The sequence below is a fragment of the Physella acuta genome, unplaced genomic scaffold (genome assembly GCF_028476545.2).
Source record: "Physella acuta isolate Inbredline_101_S28 unplaced genomic scaffold, ASM2847654v3 ptg000376l, whole genome shotgun sequence".
Lineage (NCBI taxonomy): Eukaryota > Metazoa > Mollusca > Gastropoda > Physidae > Physella > Physella acuta.
In genome coordinates, this window is record NW_026731895.1 from 767,198 (window position 1) to 779,695 (window position 12,498).

The 12,498-nt window shown below is 39.8% G+C and overlaps 1 protein-coding gene across 21 annotated transcripts in view; it reads left to right on the plus strand.

Annotated features, from left to right (window-relative positions):
- LOC131941899 (dystrophin) overlaps nucleotides 1–12,498 on the plus strand; it is a 301,691-nt gene that overhangs the window by 270,327 nt on the left and 18,866 nt on the right. For 20 of the 21 annotated variants that reach the window (XM_059301490.1, XM_059301480.1, XM_059301481.1 and 17 more), the window contains 7 exons: nucleotides 1,363–1,532; nucleotides 1,840–1,996; nucleotides 2,605–2,725; nucleotides 4,593–4,741; nucleotides 5,279–5,413; nucleotides 5,920–6,047; nucleotides 6,672–6,766. In XM_059301490.1, the coding sequence (XP_059157473.1) occupies nucleotides 1,363–1,532; nucleotides 1,840–1,996; nucleotides 2,605–2,725; nucleotides 4,593–4,741; nucleotides 5,279–5,413; nucleotides 5,920–6,047; nucleotides 6,672–6,766 (955 nt within the window). The other variant, XM_059301501.1, reaches the window with a different exon arrangement.

Genomic DNA, 12,498 nt, shown 5'->3' on the forward strand with positions numbered 1-12,498 from the left:
TTGAACTTTACTGGTGTTGTGGTGATCAGATGGTGACACACCAATGGCATGTTGACTGATTGGTGAAACCTGACAGCACTGTGAAAACGTTGTGTCAGCTGTTCTTGAAAGTTTTTGTTGCCTTCTCCATCTGGACTTGTGATCTTCAAGTTTCTCTCAACAAAACTGTCATTCTACACATTTACAATGCCTGACGTTTTCTGTTTGTTGGACTTAACAAAATTGTTTTCATTTTGTTGAAATCGAAACCTTGCCCAAAATATGGCCAGCTAAGTAAAGAGGGTTGATAGTGTAAAATTAAACTTGACTTAGTGATGTGAAAGAAATTAGAGCATCCGGTCCTCACAGAGTGTGATAGATAGGGGGGTCACCGATCAATGGGGGTCATCCATCAATCTCCAGCCAGTTAGTTGGCCAGTCATCAGATGCGTGGCCCAGGCCAATAACAAAATGGCAACTTCAACTGATGGCCCTGCGGATGCTGTTTTTAGCTTTAATTTAGCGGAAGTGGCTCTAAACTGACAGCCTGTTTGTTTTGCTTTCCTGCATTTTTTAGGGTTTGGGGAGATGATTTATGATAGAATTTGATCTAGTTTTAGACCTGTGTGGCCCTGTGTTGTTGATATTTCGTCGAATTTGCCTGGAGAATTTAAAGATTGAGCTATGTGCTTTATTGATCAAATATTGATAGCACATTTTTCTCCACGCAGCAAGTGTAAATGAATTTCTTATACTCTATTTTAGCCAGGCTTAAAGCCGTGTTACAGCGTTTTCCATTTGCTTTATTGTATATATAAGTATATAAATAATGGAAAACTATTTATATATATATATATATATATATATATATATATATATATATATATATATATATATATATATATATATATATATATATATATATATATATATATATATATATCGAGAGAGAGAAATATACAAAGATACAAAATGATAGTTGGTAATACAATACATTATACTGCCCCTCATCACTTGGACACCAGAAAAGACTTGACTGTATTCTATTCTACTGTCAACCTGTTAGTTGTCATCACATTTTATTACTTTCGTCACATACATTTTTAAAAATAATTTGTATACCCCATTGCATATAGATTTCATAATTTGTTACTTTGTAATTCAAGTTTTTAGTTTCATGATGTGTGCTAAGATACCAGTTGTGCTGTTTACCTCTCTGTTATGGTGCCAATGTTGTATTGTTTACCTCTGTGTTATAATGCCAATGTTGCGCTGTTTACCCCTGTGTTATAATGCCAATGTTCATTGTTGTATTGTTTACCTCTGTGTTATAAAGCCATTGTTGTGCTGTGTGTTATGATGCCAATTTTGCTCACCTTGCAGGACCTCCAAGCTGAAGTTGATTCCCACCAGAGCACCTTTGAGAGCTTGAACCACACAGGGAGTCAAGTCATGCGGACCATGGTGACCTCAGACTCCCACAAGCTGCAGGCTAGGCTGGAGGAGATGAACAAACGCTGGCTACACCTCATGGAGAAGTCCATGGAGATCAGGTCTGTTTTACTTGGTTCAGTCTCTTTGTTGCTTGATTCAGTCCCTTTGTTTCTTGATTCAGTCCCTTTGTTTCTTGGTTCAGTCCCTTTGTCTCGTGATTCAGTCCCTTTCAGTCCTAACTTTCCACTGACCTAACTTTCCACTGACCTAACTTTCCACTGACCTAACTTTCCACTGACCTAACTTTCCACTGACCTAACTTTCCACTGACCTAACTTTCCACTGACCTTACTTTGCTACCTGTACTGTCTCCTAACTTTCCACTGACCTAACTTTCCACTGACCTGTTCTAACTGTACTGTCCAGGGGTCGGCTAGAGAGTAATGCAGAGCAGTGGTCGCGCCTTGTGAAGACCCTCCAGAGCCTGGTGGCCTGGGTGCTGGCCAGACAGACAGAGCTACAGCAGCAACATCCCATTGGTGGGGATCTGGCCAGTGTCCAGCGACAACTGCTGGAGAACCAGGTATGGCACGCTGGAGGGAGGGGGGTATATGGGAGGGGAGTGTGATGGATGGGTGGGGTTAGCCGAGGGGAGGGAAGTATGGTGGGGGGTAGCAGAGGGGAGGGGAGTATGGTGGGGGGTAGCAGGGGGGAGGGGAGTATGGTGGGGGGGGGGGGGTGTTGGAAATGGGAGGTAAGTGTTGTGGGGAGGGGGTATTTGTGTTTTTAGGATGTAATTACTTCTTCATTTATCAAAACTTTCTTTTTCCACTTTTTATTATTTTTTTTATTTTAATAATTCCCACCAAGGGGAAAAAACTGATCAGAGAAAGATTTGATTTCATATTAAAATCTTCTTACCCCAAAAAATGTGCCAGCTTCATCTAAACTATGATTCATGGGAATTATTTTTTTCTTTTACTTTATTTTATCATAGATAAGAGATTTTATAAGTTAGCAGATTTTTAAAAATGAATTTACAGCATTTTTTTTTAAATGGCTTTTCTTGTGAATATCTTGGAGTTTCTAAAAAAAAAAACATCAGTCTAATTTCACAAGCGAAACCATTTTTTTTTAAAGCTGTTAAAATGTAATTCCCCTAATGCCATGTTTTGATGTATGTATTGATAGCGCCTACAGAACCAACTAGAGTTGAAGCGCCCTCTGATAGAACAGAGCCTGGAGGCTGGGAGGTTCTACCTGAGGGAGGAGGGGGAGGATGCACGCTATGATAGTGGGGGAGACAGTGCAGGTACCTGCTAATTACCTTCATTCTGTTGTGGGTTGTTTTTTTTTTGTTTTTGTTTTTTTGTTAGGAAGTGAAAGTTTTGATTCACAAAAACCGTTCCATGTTTTTAACAGTGTGTCCTAGATTTCTGTACAGCTTCTAACATAAACTATGACATCCGGGGGAGACATTTAAAGCAACATAAACAAGATATAAATTGACAAAAAATTATTTTCCACCAAAAAGCTGCAGGGTAGAAATCTTCCCTGTGACCTTTAGGACTTCCTTCTCATTTCCTTCCAAAAATTCTAGTTTTGTAGCTTCACTTTTTTAAGAGGAATTTATTCATTTTAAATTATTTTTTTACTGACTTAGATGATGGCAAAAACAAGCAAAAAAAAATTGTATTTAGCTGGATGTGATTGTAAACTGAACTAGAACTGATACTAAAAAATTATTTTCTTTAATGTAAAAAGACAACTAAAAAATTCTTCTAATAAGGAAATGCCAGCGTGAAGTAGAATATTTAGCCTCTAATCTGAAGCAGACGTGAAGTTTATCAGTGGGACCTCATGCTGGTGCTAGGTGGTGACTCTAGTGCTGATGGCTCAATCCTGCTGATCCCTCCCTACTTGGTCAGACACTGGCTCAAATTGAACATTGATTTTTTTTCATGCCTTAATATAGTACTCTGGTATATTTCGATGCATTTTAGATGGGAGAGTTCTGTCTTGTTCTCTTGCAATGGGAGAGTTGATGTTTTATAATAGGAGAGTTGATGTTTATTTTATAGCTGGAGAGTTGATGTTTTTTTTTTATATTTAGAGAGTTGTTTTTATAGTCAGAGAGTTGTTTTTATAGTTAGAGAGTCGTTTTTTTTTTATAGTTGGAGAGTTGATGTTTTTGTTATAGTTAGAGAGTTGTTTTTATAGTTAGAGAGTTGTTTTTATAGTTAGAGAGTTGTTTTTTTTATAGTTGGAGAGTTGATGTTTTTGTTATAGTTAGAGAGTTGTTTTTATAGTTAGAGAGTTGTTTTTATAGTCAGAGAGTTGTTTTTTTATAGTTGGAGAGTTGATGTTTTTGATATAGTTGGAGAGTTGTTTTTATAGTTAGAGAGTTGTTTTTAATAGTCAGAGGGTTGACTTTGTTTTGTAGTTGGAGAATGATGTTTTGGTTATAGTTAGAGAGTTGTTTTTTTTCCTTGGTTTAAATTGGAACAGAAGTTGACCTCTGTCCTCTATTCCAGCTATTTAAAATAATGTGAGTGACCTCCCCTCAGTAGGAACTGCAGAGGGGTGGCTTGAAATATTTCTGATAGAGATCGTTAATAAAAGATGACATTTAAAGACTGAACTATCTCAGTTGATCGATCATATTTTTTTTCTCTCAGTGTAAAAATTGATGTGGCTTTATCAGAGATTTTAAAAAATTATTGCAAAGAATTATTTTTCTAAGGTGCAATTGGTTGTATGTGTGTGTGAGCTCTGAGAATATAAATTAGAAAAATTTTTGCCTTCCATTCAGTAGAAGATTTTCGTTACTTACTTTAAAAGTCATTTTTGTTACATGGACAATGGTTTTTTTTTCTGTTTATCTTATCTATTTGTATTTCAGATCTAGAATTTAATTTTTTTTAACAAACATTAAAAGTGTTGATTGTAATTTAAAGCATTCTTTATTCATGTCCTATGGTTTTTTTTTTAATTTTTTTTTCTTATCTCATTGTATTTCAATTCTAGAGCTCATTAGTGATTGGTAGCTTTCAGTATCTGTATCATGATTTAATTACAACTGTGTGTGACTAGTGTGTATACGTATGTGTACCACTAGTGTGTACATTTGTGTTTGTACACCAAGCACCATTTGACTGAAGCTTTTCTGCAATCCACAGATGACAGTGGACCGGATGGCACCCCGGAGAAAGACGCACGCCACTTAATCCGCAAGATCAGGCACCAGGTGAAACTGTTGAACAAAAAATGGCAGGAGTGTAAGCAGGGCACCCTCAGCTGGCAGATCAAGCTGGACGAGGTTGTCGAGGTGGGTGAGGCTTAGACTGTGGTACTGCACAGTACCACATGGGGTACTACATGTGGTTCATCTGGTACAATATTAATCTAGTGAAACATTCATATGGTACAACATTATTCTAGTGAAACATTCATCTGGTACAACATTAACCTAGTGAAGTATTCATCTGGTACAACATTAATCTAGTGAAACATTCTTCTGGTACAACATTAATCTAGTGAAACATTCATATGGTACAACATTAACCTAGTGAAACATTCATCTGGTATAACACAATTCATGTATGTGCTGCAACTATCTATATGGATCTGGTAAAACACATGCCATTATTACTGGTACAACTTATGCATCCAATACAACACATGTAATACTTTGCATTTTTTTAAGCGTTAAAAGTTTACATTAAAGAATATCAAAATCATTATTATAATTGAAAATAAGATCAAATTTACTGCACACATATCAAGTTCTTTATTGTCATTTACATACAATAAGCCGCTGTCTGTGATAATATTTTGAAATAAAAGTTATCTCCCCTGCTCACAGAGAATGGGTATCTTCCATGAATCTATGGACAACCTCCATGACAGGCTCGTAGCTGCAGAAAGGGAGATAAAAGACTGGCCTAATGTAGGGGACATAATCATTGGAGAGTTGCAAGCTGAAATAGATAGGACTAAGGTGAGTGTCAGTGTGGTAATGGGATGTCAAACAGCTTGATGTAGTTGTCTAATGTAGCCCTCTACACACATGTGTTCTGTGGTCTCTGATAGGAACTGTGTTGTGATCCCCAACACATGTGTAATAGGTCAGCTACTGTGTTGCTCTGTGTTTCCATGTTGTCTGTGATTAAAACCATGATGTACCTTTGTATGTGGTTTGTAATTAAAACTGATGTCTGATGTTCCCTGTACACATGTCTATGTGGTCTGTGATTAAAAAAACTTTCTCTGTGGTTCCAGTCCTTCCAGCTCAAGTACCCCCTGTGTACATGTCTATGTGGTCTGTGATTAAAAAAACTTTCTCTGTGGTTCCAGTCCTTCCAGCTCAAGTACCCCCTGTGTACATGTCTATGTGGTCTGTGATTAAAAAAACTTTCTCTGTGGTTCCAGTCCTTCCAGCTCAAGTACCCCCTGTGTACATGTCTATGTGGTCTGTGATTAAAAAAACTTTCTCTGTGGTTCCAGTCCTTCCAGCTCAAGTACCCCCTCCAAGGTCAGGTGGATGACGTCACTGACCAGGCCAACAGACTACAGGAAGCTGACGTCATTCTCTCTCATCACAACGTACATCGACTGGAGGACTTCACCCAGAGGTCAGTAGGTCACTTGCTGACCAATATTTAAATAACGCTTCTAACTGAGCTGTCTCTTGTTCTAGAGATTCAGCTCTTCTTATTGCACATTTACTCCATAGAATACCAACTTTCATACACACACCAACGCTTTAACATAAGCCTCTAGTAGAATTTTCACCTGTAAAATGTATCCTTAATCAACTCAGATAATACCTCTTGTCAAGCAGTCTAAGTGATAAAACCAACCATGGGAAGAGTTAAGGTTTAAATTTGACTTAGATGATTGTCTAGATTTCCTAAAGTCAAGTTCACTATGTCTCTTTATTAGGATGGACATAGACCTACTTTCACATAAATAACATTTAAATGCCAACTTAAGATGTGTAAAATTCACATACATTTGACACATTAGAAGATGACCATATGTCTGGCATATTAGAAGATGCCACATGTCTGACACATTAGAAGATGCCCATGTCTGACACTTAGTAGATGCCACATGTCTGACACATTAGAAGGTGCCACATGTCTGCCACATTAGAAGATGCCCATGTCTGACACTTAGTAGACGCCACATGTCAGACACATGTCTGACACATAAGAAGATGTCACATGTCTGACTCCTTATCCTTGAATCACCAGGTGGGACGCCTTAAATCAAATGTTACAAGACCGACTTCAGCATTTACAAGATGCCCTTAATGCTTATGGTCCAAATTCACAGCATTTCTTAACAGGTGAGTCACACGCCAGATGTATATTGTCTCACCTGGGCTCTAATCTGGAACTCTAATACGTGTACCGTATGCTAGACTGTACTGTTAGCATGTGGTACAGTACTCAATGTAAACAATATGTGATACACTGCAAGTATGTAGTGCATGACATACTGTTGTTGAGCTGTGTAGTGTGTAATAAGGACATAATGCTGTTGAACTGTGTTGTTGTAATATACATTTCTATAAAGAAGATAACTGTAGATTGCAGTCAGGTGCAATACCCACCTAACTTGATCAGATTTGAAATTACCTGATCTTCTATCATGGTAAAATCAAACTTTGCTTGTTATAATCCTCCATCCTTTGATGTCTAAGAAGGATTATCCTTTATGTTGTGTTGTCGGACAGAAATTATCCTATGTTTAGTTTTCTGAGAAGGACTATCCAGTATGTTTACTGTCTATATTGTGATCAGAGTTTCTTCCAGGCATCTCTTCGGGGGGGCGAAGCCCCCCCGAAAAATTTTTACCGCCCCCCCGAACGAAATGAAATTTATATAATTTATATAGAAAATATATACTTTTAACAGTGTCCGCCCCCCCGAAGAAAGTTTACCGCCCCCCCCGAAGATTTCAAGTGCCCCCCCGGAAAAAAAAGTCTGGAAGAAACACTGATTGTGATATTGCAGGCAATAGCCGCGTTTCCCGTTATAGCCTAGTAGACAACAGTATCTCTAACTTTTATTGCATGAAGTTTCCCAGAAAAAAAGCCTCTTCTCCAAACGTCAATTTATCTTTCATTTGCAACTTCTGTGCAGGAGAGTGACTCTATTCTCTGTAGGTTATCTACCTTGTTCCTTACAAAGGTTTCTATGACAACACTCAATTCTATAAATTAACCATTTAATTTGGTGCTCGTAGACAATTTCTTAACCCTTTTCCCCTTTTATGTAGCCAGAGGAATAACTCAATTTTACCCATAAATAAATGCAATTGTCTCTCTTTTTTGTTTGTTGATTTGATTCTCTTTTTGTGCTGAACAATTCTATTACTAGTTTAAATTAAGTAGAAAATATGATAAAAATATTTTTTGTTTCACATTCGTATCTGTGTGTATAAGTGTATGTATATATGTGTATCTGTGTGTATTTATGTATTTATCAATATCTATATCATACATATACATATATTTGTATATATATATATATATATATATATATATATATATATATATATATATATATATATATATATATATATATATGTGTGTGTGTGTGTGTGTATTTATATGTGTATATAATGTATAAATATATATATATATATATATATATATATATATATATATATATATATATATATATATATATATATATATATATATGTATGTATGTATGTATGTATATATATGGCCTATAGGCCTATATAAAAGCGTAAAGATATGTAAACAATAAGCAAATAGTTGTCGAGAATTGTTCCGTGTATGTGAGAGTCAACATGCATGAAATAACCGCTACACCAGAGTAAAAAAATGTCTCGTCTGTTTTGTAGCCGTGGCTGCTCAACACGGCCGTCGTCATAGCAACGTCTCTAAGATAAAATGAATGAAATCGAAATTACAAAATAGATTTTATCTTTCCGCGTCCCATTTATGCAAATCATTACCTCCCTCCTTACCTCCCTTCTTCCCTCCAGTTTTACTCCCTCCCCCTGTGTTCGTCCATCTTTGTCGGTCACACATTTGATATTTTCCTCCATTAAATCACCTCCATTACTGCTCTGTCGTCTGCTAGACAAACAACCAAACGGTGACACACAAAAATTGTGAGTCGCTAACCAAGTCCCAATTCCGAAATATTTTGTCTGTATTTGCTTTTAAAAAAAAAATTTAGCCGTTGCTTTAAAATTTTGTCCGCTTTTGCTTAAATATTTTGTCCGTGTTTTCCATCTGTAAGGAAAAAAATCGAATACACAATTTTAATTACATCTTCTGGAATATTTTTTTACCGCGAGTTACCCCCCTGGAGTGCGTACGTCAGCAAGGCTAATTCAATCGTCCAACTCACAGGAAACAAATTTGTGTCTGGTGAAGACCGTAAAAATACCGCCACTTTGCTCTTGTGGGTACCCACTTACTTTAAAACCTCGGTTCCACACAAATTTCACTAGTGGGGATATTCAACGAAATAGCGACTTTTGTTTCATACTCTTGGTCGATATTTAACATTGAATAATTTAAAGATGTTTACTACTACATACAAAGGTTTTTAAAACAAATGTATAGAGTAATGTTTTACATTCATGTTTAGTTCCAATGTTTTGTGAGTGCTATATTTTTTTTTACAACGGTTTCAACGGTCCGACTTTACGTTTATAAAAAAGTGTTCATACAATTTATATTTATCATTTAAAGCAGGGGTCTCCAAACTTTTCAGTCCGAGGGCCGGATTAACTATCAAATTTCAGTTCGGGGGCCATTTTCTTCCAGGCATGTCTTTGATTTTTCTGGGCAAAGTCCCTCAGCCATCACCAACAAACGATTTTTCCTTAGACAAAAAGATCTCTGCGGGCCGGATGAGAGGACTTCGCGGGCCGCTTCCGGCCCGCGGGCCGTAGTTTGGAGACCCCTGATTTAAAGGGAAGTAATATATTTTTATTCTCATTATTAAATGATGATAATAGTTAACCGGTTATTTCATATAAGGGCGATAATGTTTGGGTTCATTCCCTCCATTCATTTCAGAACGATCATATTTGGGTTCATTCCCTCCATTAATATAAGGGCGATAATATTCATCCATTCCCTCCATTAATATAAGGGCAATAATACTTAGTGCGATAATATTCATCTATTCTCTCCACCCCGCTAGTGACACTCCATACACACCGTGTCCCACTCCCTACACACCGTGTCCCACTCCCTACACACCGTGTCCCACTCCCTACACACCGTGTCCCACTCCCTACACACCGTGTCCCACTCCCTACACACCGTGTCCCACTCCCTACACACCGTGTCCCACTCCCTACACACCGTGTCCCACTCCCTACACACCGTGTCCCACTCCCTACACACCTTGTCCCACTCCCTACACACCGTGTCCCACTCCCTACACACCTTGTCCCACTCCCTACACACCGTGTCCCACTCCCTACACACCGTGTCCCACTCCCTACACACCTTGTCCCACTCCCTACACACCGTGTCCCACTCCCTACACACCTTGTCGCACTCCCTACACACCGTGTCCCACTCCCTACACACCGTGTCCCACTCCCTACACACCGTGTCCCACTCCCTACACACCGTGTCCCACTCCCTACACACCGTGTCCCACTCCCTACACCACACCGTGACCCACTCCCTACACACCGTGTCCCACTCCCTACACACCGTGTCCCACTCCCTACACCACACCGTGACCCACTCCCTACACACCGTGTCCCACTCACTACACACCTTATCCCACTCCCTACACACCGTGTCCCACTCCCTACACACCTTGTCCCACTCCCTACACACCGTGTCCCACTCCCTACACACCGTGTCCCACTCCCTACACACCGTGTCCCACTCCCTACACACCGTGTCCCACTCCCTACACACCTTGTCCCACTCAGTGATCTATTTAACTCCCCTTTTAACAGAGTCCTTGCCTCCCTTGATGTATTGTTTCTGTGTGTTATTTCCCCTGAGAGCCTACCGTTAGAGATGGGGTTATTAAAATTTGGCCACAGTGTCGAGCAAACCACCATCCATCAACGGATGGCCAGACTAGAGCATGGCCACGCCATGTTTGGTGGGTTGGGGGGAGGGGGGGAATAAAAACCATCTTTATGGAACAGTTGGTTAAACATTTCCAGTGCTGAGTACTCCTACAGTCACGTGTTGTTTTTTTTGTTTCATGAGGGATATTTTTATGTTGGCCTGGGTACTTGTAAGTTGTCCTGTGAGGTATCGTATCGGAAAAGAAAAGTTGTATTGTTATGGCTAGAATTATTCTATCGATACCGAGGGGAAAAGTAACTTCGATACCGCCCTCCCGAAGAAGATAAAAATACCTTTACCTTTCGCAGTGAACCCTGTCATGGATGGGCTATAATGTGTTATGTCCCCTGTTCTATTGAGCCATAGTTGGGTGATAAACTAAGTGTGGATGGAGGATGATGGATGTGGATAATCATGACAATATGTCGCCGGCATATTTTTACCCACTGTGTTAGCAAGCATGTATTATAAGGGGTGGGGTGGCCCGCCAGTCAAGCGGGGTAATACCAGGTGGGCCCCCAGAAATAAATGTCGGTGGGCCCCCAGAGATAATCCCCGGTCATTGGTGTGCTTGTCTATGAGACCCAGGGGAGAGGTTGGGCAACCGTTTTGTTGTAGATCCAGCACACGTGACACGGTGCCGCCTGCGTTAGACCTGGTGAAGTTTTCAAAATCATTCGCTATTTTGACACAATAAATCACCATTCACAGCCCATGTTTGCCTGTTGGTTAAAGTGATCCACGTGAACTGACCAATCAAAGCCGTGCTACCACCGTCCAGTTTTGCCCGTTTGACCGCTATTAGCATTTCCTTCCATTGTTAGCTAATCTTCCACCTATAAAACCCTATAGCCTTGTGTTGCTATTTTAGAAATTAATTATTGAATTTACTTTCGAGGTAAATATCACAGCAGCCTGGTGAGTTCAATCCCTCTACCCCCATAATTTAGTTGTTAGCATCAAATCTGGATGAGTTTATTTTCTGATTTTTTCCTTCGTTTTCGTTAGCTGTGTGGACTTTCTACTTAATTTTGACGATCCCATCAGTATTAAGTTGACCATTAGTACCACTACCTATGTTAGTGGACTGTCTTAAGTTGACCATTAGTACCACCACCTCTGCTAGTTGACTGTCTTCTCTAACACAGACTGGACTTCTGACTTTAAACTGATCGTCTACACTGGCTATAAGAATCCACCTTATTTATCCAGGAACAATTCCCATTAACGGCTCATGTTCCCTAACTGGACGTAATGTCCAAGGACTTGCTCTAACTAAAACGTTACCCCTCAATCACCCCCCCCCCCCCCCCAACCATTTTCACCAAACCATGCTCGACCATTGGGTTTTGAGATCCCCCTTTCACTGTTCGAATCTGCCGAGTTGGCTTAACTTAATTGGATGGAAACGCGGAGGTTAAAACGACAAGTCTCATGTCACAGCGATCAATACTTATTCGCCAGTGGGAGAGGGGGGAGGCCATTTTTAAAAAGAGAGGACCGGGGGAGGGGGTGGGGACGAGCAAGCTATCGTCCTCTGTAGCTAATCTTCTAGATGCGTTGTAAGCCTCTCCTCTTGTAATGTTCTGACGTCACCCGAATCAATTCCTGATCAATTCCCCCCCGCTTTTACTCTGTCCCCGGGGGTGATAAATTTCAAACGGCAGAAGTGTCCGCGACATTCCCGCGACGTGCCTGGCTTCTGCTCGTTGTGCCAGACTCCAGTCACAACAGTGGCGAGTCATGTCGCCTCCATATTGACGTCTGCTTGTTGAGTTGACCTTCGTCTGCTCGTGCATTCCTCGACTTTCCTGGGCAGTTTTCTGTTGGTTTTCTTGTTTTTTGGGGCGGATTTTCAAACTCTCGTCTGACTGCTAGTGTTGTGTTTTGTTGCGTTTTTGCAACACCTTTTAAAATATCAGTGTGTAGTTGTGCAGGATTAGATTCCAATTCTCACACTGCTGGCTACAGTCTGGACCTGACCG